The sequence below is a fragment of the Fringilla coelebs genome, assembly GCF_963513975.1.
Source record: "Fringilla coelebs genome assembly, chromosome: 9".
Taxonomy (NCBI): domain Eukaryota; kingdom Metazoa; phylum Chordata; class Aves; order Passeriformes; family Fringillidae; genus Fringilla; species Fringilla coelebs.
This window is the reverse complement of record NC_140067.1, coordinates 7,153,365-7,172,070: the sequence shown is the minus strand read 5'-3', so window position 1 is coordinate 7,172,070 and position 18,706 is coordinate 7,153,365. Positions and strand designations below refer to the sequence as shown.

The 18,706-nt window shown below is 41.9% G+C and overlaps 1 protein-coding gene across 1 annotated transcript in view; it reads right to left on the bottom strand.

Moving 5' to 3' along the window:
- Positions 1-18,706, bottom strand: part of AGBL4 (AGBL carboxypeptidase 4) — a gene marked incomplete at both ends in the record, with an annotated part of 878,788 nt that overhangs the window by 394,742 nt on the left and 465,340 nt on the right. Inside the window, one exon of the mRNA XM_084210960.1 lies at positions 14,792-14,831. Coding sequence (XP_084067086.1) covers positions 14,792-14,831 — 40 coding nt within the window. The remainder of the gene's footprint in view (positions 1-14,791; positions 14,832-18,706) is intronic.

The window sequence follows — 18,706 nt, the reverse complement described above, 5'->3', positions numbered from 1 at the left end:
CTTTCTTCATTGTATCACTGAACCATAACGGATTTTTTTAGCTAAATTTGTTTTCTTTCATGTCAAGGCATGTGGCTTTGGAGATATACAATTAATATATTTTCTTACCAAAAAAAAAAAAAAAACAACAAAAAAGCCACACAGAAAAAGAACACAAATGTATTTTCTGTTCAAATATTTCCTAAGAAATTTCTACAGCTGTGGGAATTTAGTCCTTCTCAAACAAACCATGGTACACCCTTCTCTTCTCCCTTAATGAATATAAACTTGCTATGATCATTGGGCCAGCAGTAACTTATATTTATTGTTGTATTTATCCATAATCATGTGGCTCAAAATACAGGATGCAGCATCTTTAACTATTAAAAAAAAACCCATAAACTTTAGAAGCTCAGTTCAAGCTCCATTCCATAGTGGCAGATCCTACAGGAAAAAAAAATTAAAATCACAGTTCTAGTTGATTTCTATTCAGATGAAGTCATTTTGCTGATCATCCTCATTGTCTTTCAGAGTACCTCTGCTGGCTCTGCCACCTATTTTGTCAGCCGTGCATTGTTCCATCTAATTTATCCTTTAGTTTTGCTGATATCAAACACTCTGCATTTTTGACTGCTTTTGTGCTCTGAGCAGATGTTTGCAGAGGCTCTGGGATGTCACTCCTGAGGGGCAGGTCAAGAAAACAGCGCAGAAATTTGGGGCACAGCATCCATTTTATCTTAAGGAGCTTTCAGCTTCTGTATTTAAAATGCAGTCCTGTGAGCAGGGAGTGCCTCTCTGATTTCGTTGTCCAAGGAAAGTCCATCACAGCTGAACTGCCAGCCACATTTGAAGGAAATCAGGAATATTCCAGTATTCTGGCTCTGGATCCTAAATGGACCATCTGCCTGAGCTGCCTGCCCAAGTCCTGGACAGAACAAAAGTTCAGTTGTGTCTTTCTTCTTTGTGCCACACAACAGTTTCAGTTACAATAAAAAAAAAAAGGTAAAAGCAATATTATTGCCATATTATTGCTATATTATTGTACCACAGACATACTTGTAACTCCACAGCATCTCCACAGTGTGTCTGTGCTCCAGTGGGGCAGTCTTTTGAAGGTAATACCAGCATGGACAGGGTGTTTCTTTCAGGAACTGACCATCTATGAACAATGGGAACAGATAAAACACGGGAGAGAATGTTCTGCCTTTCCCAGGCACTGATCTGTGACCCACAGAGCTGCCTCTGTAGCACAATGGTGTCGTGTGAAGTGTCAGGAACACGCTGCACATTTCCAAAGCTGTTTGCTGGGAAAGCTTTGGAGCTACACTGATGAGCTGTGCAATCTAGTGCCCAGCTTTTCAACTGTTCCTATAGATAAGTCCATATAGACACTGTTCATATAAACAAGGGCTCTGTTTTGCATTTAACTTGGCAAACAAAGACCTAAATACACAAATATACAGAATTTAATCCAAAGCGTTTCCTTTGGTTCCATAAAGTTTGCAATAAATAAGAGATAAAATATGTAAATATTTGAACAAAAACATAACTAAAAGAAATGAGTGAAACTCATGTTTTCACAGCTGGTCATGGGTGCCAATTGCCAGCCTCACATTTCATCTTCAGTTGATCAAGGTAGCCACGACATATTTTCTGTCAAGAAGTCATTCATGTCTGTAAAGATATATGTCCCAACTTCACTCTCCCAAAATAGCAAATTCATTCAGATTTTGTAAGACATGCAAATGCTGCTGCTCATGGAAGGGATCTGCCTCACTTGGGATACATACAAAAGAGTTTTATTACTTGTTGGACTTTATTTCTCTTTTTTTTTTAATCACCTGCTGTTGCTTTTCCAGCTCCTCCCTTTCCAATACAACTTAAAACCACTCAACCTCCCACCAAGTCCATTCCCCAGCAACAAAACTCCATTAGAATGAAGGTTATAGGAATGATGGTCCCTTACCACCAATAACTGAATTATAAAACCCATCTTGGTATCCTCACTCTCTGTATCCAGCACAAGGCTGGGAGTCCCCTCCCCTCCCTGGTATATCTCAACCTTGGTGTTGAGGAGCTGTCTTCTCCTGGGATAAGAGCCTAATTTATCATCTCTATAATGATGCATGTTTCTTGTTTCATCCAGCTGCCTTCTTTGGAAGAAATGGACAGCTAAATAGATTTAAATAGATTATATCCTAATTAATAATTAACATTTAAAGCAGATATACAAAATGGCTCACAGCCAAGTGGGAAATAAACTCTTTTCTTCAAGCTACAATTAATTTCTTCCAGAGATGAAATGATAAGAAGTACAAGAAAATATTTAGCAACATTTATCTGCACGTTGAAATAGAACTGTTACGACCTGAAAAATGTATGGAAAGGTTCCTGACATCTGGTCCTCCTTGATAATATTCTTCCATGGTGCTCAAACAAAATACTGAATAACAAATACACCACAAAGCTCTGCCTCCTATCCCATAAAGTCTGCTTCTCCCTACTCTTTTTTTCCTCCCCTTTGTAAAAAAACAAAATCAAATATATGAAATTAATACAGTGAAGAAAAAAAAATCTCAGGATTCAGAGGAGAAATCCTTACATTTCTACTTATTCTCAGCAAAGTCTGGAAAAAAGTGAGATTGAGCACTGGCCAGCTTTGCAGACCCTCTTACAGCAAAGATTGCAGGACCACTTTGCTGCCACTTTTAAGCTCCAGGCTGCTGTGCTGTGAATGTAGGAAGGGATATTCCATGGCACTTGGAGACAAGCCTGAAAACATGAATTACATGTATTTGTTGTAGTAAATAAAGCATTCTTTCCCCATAGCTCCAGCAATGCAATCCAGGGCTATTAAACTCAGTGCTTACATTTGCCTTTACTCAATCCCTTTCTATCCAGAGAGCATTTCCTCCTCCCTCCAAACACAGCTGCTTTAATCCCAAGGCCCAGAACAAGACACATTTCAGCACTGACAGCAGGAGCAGAGGCCAAGGAGCCAAAGGCAAACCTGCCAAGTCCCAGGGCTGCTGTCACTCCCTCTGCCCCAGGTCTCCCCAGGTGAGATTTCCCTCTAGCCTGCATATTTTGGAAACAGCAGGCAGAGATGGGGTGCTACCATGTGGGAATGATGGTCCCTTACTACCAATAACTGAATTATGGTTTTGGCATGCACAGGGCCCCGAGGAACCTGGTTTAGGGGAGGGGAATCCTCCCTGCACATGGCAGGGGGTGGAACACGATGATTTTTACCATCCCTTGCAGCAAAAGCCATTCTATGATTCTATGATGTAATTTCAGGTGGAGAAAACATGAAGCACTGAGCTCTTTTCCAGATGGAGACTGCACCCAGCAAAGGATTTACCTGCTGATGGATCCTTTGGCACCACTGCAATAACCCAGATAATTACAAATTGTTATCTTGAGCCAAAGCCTACAGGTCAAACTGGCCCAGAGGCTTCAAATGGAAGCTCACATCATCTTTGAGTGAGTGAACATTAAAAGAAAGGAAGCAGACTTTATCTTTAAGGCTGTGCTAGGCAAGCATCTCTTGCAGAAAGTGAATAATAAATATGCTGTGTGCCATAGTAATGTCCGTGGGGGGAGGTAAGGAATTGCTATAAAACATGGTATTCTAACTACTACAGATGTTGCTGCTAGAATTAACAGTTTTCCCTGTATGCTTATCTCTCCTCACCAGTTTCTGCACATTGAATCACATTCAAACATGGGCCATTTGAAGCCATCTTTTTATTATTTTAACCTTTTTTTTTTTTTTTCGGAGCTACTATTAATTTCTTCTGTGCTATTCTGTAATGTTAAATAGATTCAAGAACTGTATTTACAAACCACATGCAATCCTATTTTGGCACATGTAAATTACATGCAAATACATTCTAAATTAGTTTGTTTATCACTCCAGAATTCTAAGCCAAAGGTTTTGTTTTTCAAATTTAGTTTTTATTCTGACATATTTACAAATGAGTTTGACTCTGGAAAATAACTTAATAAACTCAGGGTTAGCTATGCAATTAGAGGAGGCATCGGGGAACCATAAAACCTGGAAAACAATATTTACATCTTTTGTACATCCAAGATTCCACCTTTTTCTTTCCTCCCTTAAATTCATCATTTCAAAATATTGCTGTTATTTTCGTATGAGGACAAACAGCAAGAACTCATTTTTATAACCAATGACCCCCTCTCTCCAACAAGCAATTCATGGGGTAGCACTGGATAAAATGCATAAAGTAGAAGATTTCATTACAAAAAAAAAGGAGAAAATGAAAAATAACTGAATTAACATTGATCATGGCTTTTCAACAGCATTTCTTATTATTACGGCCAGGCAAAGTCTCCTGTGGGCAGTAAAGCTTCCCCATGTATTATTAGCCCTCTACAGAAAGCTATGAAAAGACACAAATCTGTTTTGTCAAAGGACAGAAGAGCATTTAGTTATAGGAGAAAGTATGGCCATAATCCATTGTGGGGTTGAAGGTGAAGAAAACAGAGCTATAAGACGGAGCCTTAGGAGAGCAATACCCCGCAGTTAATTCTGAGCTCCACGGCCAAGCTGGCCAGGCTGCAGGGAGAGCTCCCTCCCAGGGCAGCCTGGCACCTCCAGGCTTTGTGTTTATGAGCAGCAGCACTGCTGCCTGCCAGCTCTGCTCCTGCTGGGTGCTTCCAGAGGCGTTTTTGGGATGCCACAAGCGGACACTCAGCTGGTGGGAACACCAGCACCTTGGCAGAGGTGTCTCCCAGAGGTGGGAATGCCTTGCTTGGCTGTGCTGTGCTGCTGATTCAGCCCAGAGCCCAGATGAGACATTTAGGAGAGTTTCCCAGTCCATGGAAAGATATTGGAGTGCTTGGATAGCAAAACCCCAGCCCATCCCCTGGAGTGAGGGGGCTCAGCTCGGGGTCAGAGTGAAGTCGCTCTCGCTGTTGGGTTTGTCCAACCTGTGACAAGAATTAAGGGTTTGGTCCAAGTCAGCTGCAGTTTAAGTGCTCAGGATCAGATCCCAAAGCAAACGTGCAGCTGGTCTAAGTGAAGGCTCCTTCTGCATCCAGACACAGGCCCTACACCCCCACAGTCCCTGGAAGGAATGTGGGTTCAGCACAGGGGATAGGCAGCAGCACAGCAGAATTTTGCATCACTGGGAGACTCCCTGGAGGATGGGCAGAAAGATCGGGGTCTCTACAGATAATCCTTCCTTCCTTCCTTCCTTCCTTCCTTCCTTCCTTCCTTCCTTCCTTCCTTCCTTCCTTCCTTCCTTCCTTCCTTCCTTCCTTCCTTCCTTCCTTCCTTCCTTTCCTTCCTTTCCTTCCTTTCCTTCCTTTCCTTCCTTTCCTTCCTTTCCTTCCTTTCCTTCCTTTCCTTTCCTTTCCTTCTCCCCAGCAGTGCAACAGGGCAGGTAATATAATAAAGCATCATGAGTAACACAATCTCCTGCTATCTCCTCTTTATTTGGGAAACAATTATTTTCGTTTTGATTCATATGGCCCAGAAATGTTTATGCTGGTTTATGCTGCCTCCTCCCTGATCTTCTCTGCCTTGTGCCCCTTCCCCTCCTGTGCCTGGCTCCTCTGGCAGCACTCTCTGTCCTGGCACTCACAGCAGGGTCTTGTGCAACGTCAGGAGCAGAGCCTGGTGTTCAAACAGTATTTCACCTTCCTTTAACTGCTTCCTAAGGACACTGCAGCGCTGCCACTCCAGCAATCCTCACCTTATCTCATTTAGCAGCAGCTCAAATGACTCCCTCCAAAACTGCACCGAGCTGTGTGATGAACAAGCCTCTTTCCCACCATGGCTTATGCAGCACTTACAGTCTGAATTCACAGAACCAGCACACCTTCCCCATTCAAATCTCTGCTACAAATTCCTTTGTTACAAGCTCAAAATAATAATAAGGGCTCTGGGTTATCCTTTCTTGTGGGTTTCCCTGTGACCTTGGCTGACTGCTTTAACAGAAATGTTCTGCATACCAAAAAAAAAATGAGCCCACTGGCAATCCTTAGAAACAAATGAGCTTAGGAAAAGTCCTTTGTGTAGTTCCTGCTCCCCTCTTCCTCAGTCCCACTCATTGTTGCTGTCTAATCACCGCTGGTTTTGCCATTCTCTGTTACATCAGAGACACACTTCTATGAAAATAACATTTTATTTTTGACATTCTCTTTCCATGTTTCCCATCCATTGCCCTGATCTTTGTCTGCTTAAGTTGCCAATTATTCAGGAGCAGCTTGGTGTCACTGCATCCAGCAGGATGACGCCCCTGTGGACTGGGCTATGTGAATGCTGCTAAAATAGAAATGAAGCACAGTTGCTGCATGTGCCTGGCTAGGTTAAAAAAAAACCAAAACACAAGCTAAGATTCAGGCCCAGGTGCAATTCAGCTGCAGTGGAATAACAGCACCCTAAAGCTGGTGAAAAAAGGACTTGGGGTTTCTTCTGTCTCTGGCACAGCACCCAAGTAACAGGGCTTGGGGGCAGCTGTCCCCACACTGGTGAGGCTGCAGCACAGCTCTGCTGTTCAGGGCTCTGCTGGCTCGTGCATTTCTGCACTGTGTTCTATTTTGTAGTGTCAATATAATCCTCTGCTGCCTTCTAGATATTTAATACAATGATTTCCACTTAGTCTTGTTCAGGTCACTCAGCGAGAAGAAATGTGCCTAAGTGAAGAGTGACAGGTGACCTTGAGAATTAAAATTTCATTAAAAAGGAAGAATGTTTTCCATCCTGTCTAAAAACATCTGATACTGAAGAAATAAGGATTTTATGAGAAAAAAAAGTTTCTATTTTAAGTTGCCCTCGAGCTTACACAAGAAGAGGATCACAATACACCTGTGCACAGACTTGCTGATTTTCAGTCCCTCTAAATGAGTGAGATGCTCATTCTGCACATTGTGAAGTAAAACAGAAAGCATTATGTGCAAACATTTCCAGTATAAAAAGTCTTGTCACCTGGGATACTTGCTGCTCCTGAAAATTCTGATCAAAGATAAGAACCAAGACAACTCACTGTAATCAATTATGCACAGATAGTCCTCAGCCTATGTTCAAGTCATAAAAATAACACTAAAAACATGACATGGATTTACATGCAGAAATGAAATATGGACATGGCCAGAACACTAATCTTCTGATTGCTATCTGAAATTGGCAGTCCTGGCACTCTGAGCAGGTCCCTGGCTAGATGCTGTTCCCTTGAAGAGATTTCCAGCAGTCCTTCAGCAGCTCCTGCTCACACAGGAGGAGCTGCAGAGCCACAGCTGGAGGTGACAGGAGGCAGCACCCAGGGAGTCACTGCTGCAACCACCTGCACACGGGTTTTATGTCCATGCAGGCAGAGATGATGAACCCCCACACACATCCCCAAAGCCCTCATGGTGCAGGGAAAGCCTTCATTTGACAATCTGAATTTAACGGAGGAACAATGCCCAGCCCTGTCCCATGTGGACTGACCAGAGGCAGTGGTCACCTCCCACGCTGGTCACTAAATCCAAAAGGCAAGTTGAAGGTGTATCCAGGTTTCAGGCAGGTATGAACCTGCTCCAGTTGTTGTCCTCACAAATACCAAATTCACACTTTGAGGTCTGTTCTACATCTTTCCCAGCCACCCCTATAACATCAAAGTCAAGGAATTCGTGTTGCGATATCAATCCTCTCGTCAGCTTTACACCCCTCCAAACCTGTAAAATATTTAGATTTCCACGTGAGGATTTGTTCCTGTTTTGCTGGAGATGACATCCTTTCCTCTCAGGTCTTACACATTTTAGCCCAGGTGAGCCCCAAAGAGTACCCAGTGACTTAATGAGCAGATCAATTACTGTTCATAAGAAAAGATACTGTCTCTTTAAAGGTTATTTGAAGGTTGATTGCTATCTTATTGCTTATATCCTGCAAATCTATTCAGCCTTATGAATGAATTTGACCTTTTTATACTTACTGGGGGAAAAAAACAGAACAGAAGTTAATTTAGAGCTCTATAATACAACACTTTTTCCCTGAGAAATGAAAGGGCATTCAAATCGATACCTGCACAATAACACTCTGATGAATGTTTGCACCCAATTTTCTCATTTTGCTAACTTGAGATTGGGCATTTTGAATAGTTCTCAAAGAACATATTCTTTATGTGCTGTGAAGTATGTGGTATTGTGTCCAAACAATGCTAGAGGATAATCATTATAGGAGTGTCACTGGGCCTGAAAAGGTCAGTTAGTTAGAAATGTCAGCTTTCAATGCAACTGTGCCGGACCTTCCCATGTAAGGAAGCAATTAAAGGGACATGCCAAGGTGCATGGAAACACCATGGTGACCCAGAATAATAATAAGGAATTGTGGTAAAGCTTGATATTTTTCTTCAAAAGTAATGGATTAGCCTTTAGAATATCTTCTCTGCGGTCTTATTTTGACTTCGCAAATATCACTTCTTCTACATGTATCCTAAAAAAAAGGTCACTTTTTTAAATGCAAAGGTGGGGATGAAACAGCCTTGCTCAAAGTAAACATTCTGCAACCACATGGGGATAAAGTTCTGGTTTCATTATTGAGTCAAAAAAGTGTCATTTCAGTAGAACTCAGAACAGGGGTATTGGAGATGGACCTGGATGATGGTGGGGAACACAGGTGGAAATAGGTCAGGGGACAGGCAGATGGATCAGGGAGAACTTATTCTCTTGGGACATGGTGAAGGGAAAAGGTACTGCAGTAGGAGGCATCTCTGCAATTATTATTCTGGCAAATGCAGAGGTATAACTGAGGATTAGGAAGGTACTGATCTGCATGAAAGAGAAATTACAAGCAACAATATTATTTCTCCTTATCACAGCAAATGGAAATTCTTACAGCCCTTCAGATACTGTAAAGATGAGAAATTTGATGTAGTAAAATTTCCTTATTAGTCTCAGGACAGCTGAAGCCAACCTAGTGGCACGAACAAAAGGAAAAAGTCCACGTCTTCCTTCTGCTCTGTGTTAGTACAAATATCTTGCTGAAGTTTCATCAAGTCTGGAACAAACTTCTTCCCCTGGCTTTATGGTTCAGCTAAGACAGACAACACGAGAATTTCACTTTGAGCAGAGATTTTAGCATTCATATTTTATTTTTATGGTAGGGAAATTCTTGCACTGTGGGTTCAGACAAACCATTGCCTTGTTGAGCAGTGAGATTCTGACTCCCCCAGTTATCTCATATTATTGTGGGCAAATGTGGGGATTAATACCCAGTGATATGGGAAATAATTCACTGAGCATTAAAAGACTCAATTATTACTGGAATTCTAAGTAATTTCTTTTCTCCACCAGCTTTGCAAGTAAAAGAGCATGTGAAGCTTCACTAACAAACATGAGTAGTGGTTAAGTTAGCCTGTTTAAAATCTTCAGTGCCATCCTTTGACACATACTTAGACCAAAATCAATGTGCTATTAATTAATAAGGACTTGCAAAAAAAAAAAAAAGTCCCCGAGTTTTAGCAGCAAACAACTTTCTGTCACGTTTTATTAGTTGGTATCATTTTTACTAATACCTGTCTTATAGCTTCATGACTTTGAGTTCATATTATTTTCATGCTTCAATTAGAAAGAAGTTGATAGCCAGACTATCCAGGAAGGTAATGGAAAAGTCTTGTAGCAGGGCTTAGTGGTGAAATTTATAGTTAAATGAAACTTTGAAATATACTATAAAACTTCTCCTTCCCTTACACACTTTTACTTGAGGTCTCATAAACAGTAATATGTAGAAATGCAAAACTTAATCAGCTAAAAAATATAGCAAATCCCACATATCACTTTATGCAATGCCAGGAGAGCAGAAATATATTTTCCTAACCAGAGGAAATTAACTAGGCAACAGTCCTATATCTATAATTTAAAGCAGTAAAATATGTATGGCAGAAGCTAAAGCCACCTTAAAAGAATTCAGGGTAGCAGTATATCACAAATTAATGAAATGGAGACATTTTTAGAGCATGCAGCACTGATGATATTAAAGGGGGGAGAATATTTCACCACATAGATCAGACTGATAAATACTTTTAAAATCAAGCTTTTTTCCCTGTTTAAAAGTGTAAGATCTTGAACGTTAGGAGGAAGCACGTAGAAGCCATTAACACTCCTGACCAGATCTGAGTAGAGATTAGGATTATTTTACTCTGTCCCTGCCTGCAAAGCTCTGATGTGATTTACACATTAGGAAAATCTGAGTAAATCAAAAGCCAGGAATTACAGAGTCAGCACTTATATTTTTTCATCTAAAACAGAGCTGAAAAAAACGTAAAAAAATTACTTTCTATTCCGTGCTGTAGCCAAGCTGGACACTACGGAATATTCAACTACCCCAGGTTTTTTAAATGCAATCAATTTACTGCTGCCAAATGTAGTAGCTTTATATACATCTGGGAAACATGCACCTACGGTGCTGATGAATTTCTCCTGACATTGCACTGATTTCAAGAGAATGTTATTTTAAATTGGCAGTAGAGAGACTGGTAGAGAAGGATAAAGCCCTGAGGATGGCTGAATCAAAGAGAATTTCAAAAGAATTTTCCTGATGGTTCTTGGATAATATCACATGTTAGCTATTTTCAAAGCCAATAGTTTCCAACACACTTCCATTTATGGTATCAATAATTAAAAAATACTTCAGTGGGAGAGGAACTTACCTTACTGAGAAGAGAAATTGGAAAGCTGTGTTATTATCATAAACACAGGAGATGCAAAAAGCCGTGTCTCCATGGAAAAGCTATGGAAACAGGGGTATCTTATTTGCAGCTATTGAGTGGTTACCACAAAATGTGATGTGATTGCATGTGCCTGTTCAAAGTGCTACTAGAACGTGATCACAGAGAAATGAAGGGCAGATCCTCATCTCCTTTGTGCAACAAGGCCAAATTAAACTACCTCAACTTCGGTCCTAAACCTCAAAGACAACTAGAGTAGCGTTAAGGAAATGTTTTGGATTCAATTCAGAGGTAAAGCTGGGTTTAAAGAAAATTTAAATTAGCAAAACTTAAATCTCATTATGTCCCACTCCCTGCCAGCATGTCCCTGCCAGCTCCTAATGAATTTTTAACATCCTTCCCCCACCCCACTGAGCACACCAGCTCTGACTCGGGCACCCTGAACTGTACAGCAGCACTCTAATTGTACCTCACATGTCAAGGGGCAAGAAGAAAGGAGTGTGGTGAGAGCATTGATAAATTTAACTTAACATTCCTCCAGCTCCTCAGCAGCAAGGCAGAGCAGAGAACTCCTCTCCACGTTTTACAGGGGTGTCAGTTACTTCAAAGGAATATATTTGAGCACGAGGGAGCCTGGCTTGCTTCCAGCTTATGCATCATTTGTGTCTGGCTGTTTCTGGAGATCCACAGCAAAGCAAAGACTTCCTCCAGTTTGGGGCACAGTGTGGAGCTTTCCATACCTGCTTTATTAGGGTGCTGGAAGAGGTGAGCCCTGCATGCTGCATACAAACGGTGTAGCTGGAGCTGCAACTCCAGCCATCTGTATTCCTGTTTCTTTTATTTTTTTTTTTCACTTTAGCCCAGGCTTCTCTCAGTCCAGGGTACAGATTAATGGTCTACACCTGTTCAGTGTAACTTACAGATGTGCTTTTAAGCCCAGAAGCTGTTCAGGCAGGTTTCAGGAAGCCAAGCACTCATTGATTGGGGGTGGGAAGCCATGGGGAGCAGGGCAAGAGGCAGCACTGGGCCACTCTCAGCGTTGTAGAGAGTTTTGTGGACACCTGGTTAGAAGAGAGGGGACATGATAAATTGCAGCTGGTAAAGCAATAGGGTCGTGGGCAAGGACACTGTCTCCTTGAGCAAGAAGTTCTATAACAACAGGAAAAAGAAAACAGGGTCTAGCCAGAGTAGAAAACCACTAGCATCCTGAGTATGTGATAGTAGAGGTGGAGCTGACCTCCACCTGCAGACCAGTTATGAGCTCTACTTTTGCAATATGTATGAGCCTTATCACTATGCTTATAAAAGTTTGCTTATTGCCTAAATAAAGTTAGACTTGTTGATCAGCATCAGATGTGCTTGTCTCCCATCGACTCTGACACAGTGTGGGTTCAGCACAGCATGGGCAGGGGTGAGGTTCAGGGAACAAGAAACAGGCACAAATTCTGACCCTTCTGGGGGTGATTTCTGGGGCATCATGCAACAGCCATGGCCACAGGGAGCAGTGGGACTGCCGTGAGAAAACATTAAGGCTTCTGTGATTCCGCAAAGTCTCTTTAAATGTTTCAGCACCTGAGTCTCAACAACACTTAACTTACATTAATGGCATTATTTTACCTTGCAATTAATCTCATTAACTGGCTGATCAGTTTTTGGAAATTGTTTTAGTAGCACATGGAGAACAGCTGTTGTACTATCTGCGAGGGTTCTTGACTAAAGGTAGAAAAACTGGTTCAAGAGCTTCACACACACACACACAAGAAAGAGAGATGATATTCATTGTGACAGAAGTGCAAATCTCAGAGGTCACCTTTTCTTTTGAAGCCCTTTGTCTATACTTACAATTAAGCAATAGGGTTTTGGTGGCTGACACCCCTTGTGGGATGCAGGGGACTTTCCCAACTGGAACTAAAGCTGTGTGACCTCTGCCAGAAGCAAAGGCTGCCTGCCTGCGGCAAGGTGGAGAACAGAAACAAGTCCCAGAGGATTGGCAGGTGCAACTAAACAGCTCAGCCCCTCATTTGAATCAGTAAATTAAGGGTTGACAGTGATTATGGCTGATCTCAGCCATCATAACTGATATCACGACTTTGTAAAAGCAGACTGTCAATGTCAGATCTTAGAACTAGGACTCAAAGAATTAAATATTTTAAAGTAGCAGTCTCCAAAGACAGATAAAAGCCCCAAGGCTATGATTTATTTTATTTTATTTTCGTATTTGTAGGGCTGAAACTAGACCCTTTAATCCGCAGGCTGACATTTTCCAATCCTACTAGGAATTGAGTGCCTAACTTTTTCAACCCCTTTGAAAAATCTCAGCTTTAGTCTCTTTGGTAAGTTTGGCCTGATCCAGCACCAGGCTTCTTTTGAAAATGCCTCTACTGAAGGAAAAACTACAGGCACTTTATTATGCAATCATAAACAAGTACTATTTTTCCCCTCTGAATCCAGTTATGGTAGATTTCTGGTTAAATATCAAAGGGTAAAACTTGCATTTCAGGAAAGGTACATGTTATAGAAAGCTTTTCCCCTCACTTTCAGTGCAGCATGCCTACCTACACAGTTATTGAAGATCCTTACAACTAATTGCTGTGTTCATTTAGTAGATTGCTTTATTAAACAGAGAACTGATCAGCTATTTACTGATCACATCTGCACACAAACTCAACCCAATCAATCCTTTTACACTGAATACTGCGCCAGAAATAATGAGAAAAGTATCATAAGTTTGTTCTACAAAAAAGTCAAAAAATATGAAGTCATTCTGGTCCCCAACCCTCTTTTCTCTTATTGAAAAAGTGCCCATAGACTTTGGTGCCCTTATCCAAGATCTCAGTGTGAGCTATGATTAGACCTTCAGAGATCTTTTTTTTTCTTTTTCCTCTAGAAACAGGGAATGCTGAAGATATGGAAAATGAAAAATGTGCCAAGTTTGTCCTTGAAGTTACAGTTAGAATAGTGACAATAGCTGTATCACACTGTATTGTTGCTTTTATCAGCAAGTGCCCTGAGCATACATTAACATAATTGCAAACTGCGTGAAAAGTGAACATGCAAAAATGTGATGCAATTGCCAATAGCCTCAAACATCTGTCCCAACAAAGTGTTCCTCCTCCTTATTTTAATTCTTATTATTTTAACAAGGTTAGTGAAGGAGAAACCATGTCACAGATTATATCTACATTTACAGTGTCAGAACAATTATTGATGCAAAATTGTTATCCAAGCAAATGTGTGTCACATTTTGTTCACTTCCCGTAACACCTGTTCACTCTGCCAGCACATTATTACCAGTTAAGGCCAGAATTCAGTAGTCCCAGTTAAAGCCCACCTGAAAGCTTAATTCATACACACATCTGAAAAATGAACAAAGTTAGCCAAAATGTGGCACTATTTGAGCAAGGCATCATCTGAAGTTGGTGGGCAACAAACTTCTGTAGCAGTTCATGGAAAGAAAGTGAGCCAGGCAAATAGGAATAAATAAAAAGCCACCCAGCCTTAAGGGCTGAGGTCATAGAGGAGCACAACTGAACCAACCTGCACTTCCACCACGGCGCTGAGACCTTCAAAACTCACCCTTGCCACACACTTTCCCAATAAGAGCAAATTTTTGTTTATCTCCTTGACAGGTAAATGACAAAAGCCATCATGAAGCAGATGGTTGAAGGCGTTTTAATTCCACCTAAATATCTCCTTACCCACTTTGGGGTTCTCAGCCCTGAGCCTGGACATTGTGCCTATTTCCACACACATCAAGTGCCACCATCTCCCCACTCCCCAGACTGCTCCTGTTTGCCACCAAGGAAAGCCAGTCTTGCATTTCTGTGATACTTGAACACACTTTGTGAATTTGAGGGCATCTGCCCTGCAGATATACCACTAACTGTAACCCCAGGAGGCTTAAAGAAATATCAGCACTGCAATTCATAGAGTAAAGGTCTGAAGAGGCAGCTCTGTGAACGGATAACTGCCCGGGGCTTTGCCGAGCACAATATAGCTGTCACTTGTTATTAGGTGAAAGATTTTCTGGGGAACAGTGTTTTTCATTTTGCATGTCAGAGACGGGGGAAAAACCACATTTAGACAACCATCTCTTTAAGAAAAGAGAAGAGAGCTGCGCTGCAGAGCTCACTTACCAGGGCTGGTTATTGTCAGGAGGTCAAGCCGCCGCTTCTGCTGCAAAACAAATTATAAAGGAATTGTTAAAAGGGGACTAATTTTAGTGGGTCAGCTTAGACCTGCAAAGTAAGTGTTCTGACATTTACAGCAGGATTAATTACAAGTTACATGGCTCACAGTAACTCTTTTGGAAGGGATCCACATGTACTTTTATGAGGGAGAAAAATCCCCTTCCTCAGCCCTTTTAATGTGTTTTTATTTGCGTTTATAAAGTGTTACTGTTTCTTTTTTGGAACACATACTTGAAATGGATAGCTGGAAGCACAGATGGACCGATATATGTATAAAAGTGATTTCTGATTCCACAGGGAAGAAGACATGGAACCAGGACATGCAACTCTAAATTCTTTATTCATATCAATCATTGACTCAATGCCTGTGTGTGATCAAACACAATTATATTGCCTTGGGGTGAACCTTTCAAAGACGTGCAAGAGGATCTAGACAAACTCAGGACTGATATAAAGGAAAGCTTCTTTACATGCTGAGTGCAGTCAGCCCATGGATCTCGTTGCCACTGGATATTCCTCATCCCAAAAGCTTGCCAGATTTGATCATCGCTGGATATGTGTACAGATAGCAAAATACAGGCAGTTATTATGGCAAATAATCAAGTTTACACAGAGGACTGGTTTCTGGAATGGCTTCAAACCTTCACAGGGTGAACAAACCCATACGATGAGAAAGTTAGGAAAATGTTTAGCCTGGAACAAGACAAAAATCCCACCAAAGCCTTGGTGATGGCAGGGTGCATCTGAGGTTCCCTTTTCCCATAACACGTAGCCAGCCCTGTTGCCTACTCCACGTTCCCAGTCTCAGGTGATGTCTCCATCACTCTCTCTGTAGCTTGCCACTTAAATCCACGTGCTCCTGGACCATTACCATCTTTTTTCCACTTTTCTGTGGGCTGAGAGCTTTCTGTCACAAGCAGGGCTTTCCCCATCTCACAGATAGACTGCCACTGCCCCTTCATCATAGCCCTTTCCAACTTACTGTCTTCTTCCTAACTTTGCCCAACATCAGTGTGTCTAGCAGGTATTGAAGATTATACTGTCCAGTTTAATTTCTCTCTCTTAATTTGCTCAATAATGTCTGTGTTACTTTCATTTATTGTCAGCCCTATTGATCTTCCAATCTAATTCTCATCACTGCACTCACTGTATTCCCTGTGTGACAGCGGAGAGTCCTTGAGGAGGAAACATTAACTTGGTATTCCCTACCCTGAGTGCTCTCCCTTGGAAATCATGACTGATGCAAGTCCTTTCCAAACCCATCACTGCCCTGTGGTAAAGCTTCACTGGCTGAAGTGCATGGACACAGCTGGTCATCCACTGAATGCTCTTGAGCTGTGCTGGGCACAAAAGCACATTTGGCCTGCTGGAAAGCCAAGTGGGGTGTCAGGCTGGAAAAAAACACATTTTCTGAAACCTTCTTCAGTTCCTTACCTCTGGCACAACACAATATATATTTGAGAGAAAATTCCTATCTGTCTTTTTCCAGAGGTACTCCTTGTTCTCTTAACTCTGCTCAGTCATTCCGAGCATGACCTTAGCAGTGTGCTCGAACACATTTGCTTTAGTCTAAAATACTGGGGTCAAACCTTTTTCCAGGTGTGCCAGGGTAAAAGGGAGCAGAAAACCCTGCTGCTGCCTTGTGCCACCTGCTCACCCCCCTCCTTTCCTGGGAGCAGCAGAGCAGAGTAAGAAATCCTGTGTGTGAGCACAGGACCCACCTTCCCAATGGGAGCTGGGAGACAAAACATCTCCTAATGAGCTAAATTTTATATAGATCCTGCACTTTAATCCTGATTCATATGTGCAAAGCTGTGAAATGCCAGAGCTTAGCCCCCACTGGGCCAAAAGCTTTGCTTACATTTCTCAGCACAACTGGAACTCCAAATGCTGTATATCTAACGAACAGCCAGAGCAGAAAATATAAATCTGAAGCCTATACTCCATGAAAGCCTCTCTACTAGGAAAAAAGCTGGAATATAAATATCCTGCATCAAAGAAAGTTGGAAAATGTAAAGATATGGAACAGAGAGAAAGGCATGCAGCCCAACTGGCCCCCAGTCCTGACTTGAGTCTGTTCAATGGGGTAAAAATAAACATTAAGTGAAAAACCAAAATAGCCTAGCTTGATGCATCAGGAAAACAAAAGCATATAGGACAGGTCAAACAAGTGGGGAGTAAAATTAAATTATTACAAGTCAAATGTTCAGTTTGTAACTTTTTTCCACTTTGAATACTGCCTTCAAGCTGACCTTGGAAAAAACAAATTAACTCCAGATCCAGGAAATCTTTGTGTATGTGTTGAACTTTAAGCTGAAGTTATTTCTCTGACTTCAAGTGGAGCAGCACTGATCTTTTGCATCTAACACCTAACTGCTGCAAGGGATTTGAAATGCCACCAGGTTCTTGGCACTGGCTCCACCCAAGTGCTCCAGGCTGGAGCTCAGTGACTCCTGCCTGCCTGCTGACAGAGGGAGGAAAAAATTCTCAGCTCTGACCTTCACTGGACCTTGAAGAGGTTTCTCTGATTTAGCTCCTCAAGGGAAGTTTGTGTACACTCCCCCCAGCCCTGGAGAGAAGCAAACAGCAGATGCATTCCAGAATCGTGCATTTAAACATGCAAAGATGCCCTAATTATGGACACAATCACTTTCAGGAATTTCCTGCCTGCTCTCAGATCTCAGGGCTAGCTCTGCCGTTTCCAGGGCTCAGCTGGATGCAGGCAGCCTAGTAACTAGATGGATTTAAAAAAAACCCACCCAGACAGACTCACTTATGAGCAGCTATAAAAACAGCAGTATTTGAATTTAAAGGGAGAGACATTACAAATGTCACACCCATTAATAAAATAATTTCATCAGAAGAATCGTGGCTGTGGGGCTTTATGTATTTGCTTCTTTCTTCAGTGCTGAAAGATGCAAATTGCAGCTGTGGCCCCCCCTCCAGCATGATCACCCTCTCCCTGTTTTGACAGATTTCTTGAAAGACTCAGCTCACAAGATGTCTGGCTTTTTTTGTTCTGCCCTTAGGAATTTTCCACTTCTCAAACACCTGCCCCTGCTGAGATGCTTGGGACCATCCCAATCCTCAGGCAACCCACTGTCCCAAGAATTTCTTACAATCTGAGCACTGAAATGTGATGAGTGCTGTCCCTGGTTGGGAAAGTGGTGACAGCTTCCCCTGTCTCTAAGGCTGGATTTCACCCACGTTGACAAAAGGGCATTCCACAAGAGACACAAAAACGATCCCCACAGCATCGGCCGCAATTCATAAGAGGCAAACAGAAATATTCCCTGCATCATCACGGGTTTGCTGCTGCTGTAATCCTGTCCTGCCCTTAAGGGGCAGCATCCTCTTTTCCACTCTGCTGGCTGTTGGAGATCCCAAGGGCAGGAAGAGGCCGCTGGTGATTCACCCTCTTCCCACCTGGAGCAGTTTCCATCCCTGGCACTACCCAGAGGCACAGTCCCTACAGCGCGCCAGGGCTCGCAGCAAACCTGCAGCAGATCGTGCTCACTTCCACAAAATTAACACCATCCTTAATTAATGCAATGAGCACTGATGAGTAATAAATCATATTAAAATACAAGGAAGGCAATTTTTTAATAAATTAAGCATTGATTCACTCAATAAATATTAATCTACTAAGCATCAAGAATTCATTGCATTTTAGGAAACCAGTTGTTGGTGAGCTGGTCTGCAGTGTGCAGAATGGTCCCTGTTCACCCATAATATACACTTACTTTTAACTAATTCCTGAATTTATCACATCAAACAATTTACCTGAAAGTGAGTCTGGATTATTATTCCATTGCAAGATGCAATTTTCCCAGCACAGATTCTAACTCACCCCTCGGATTT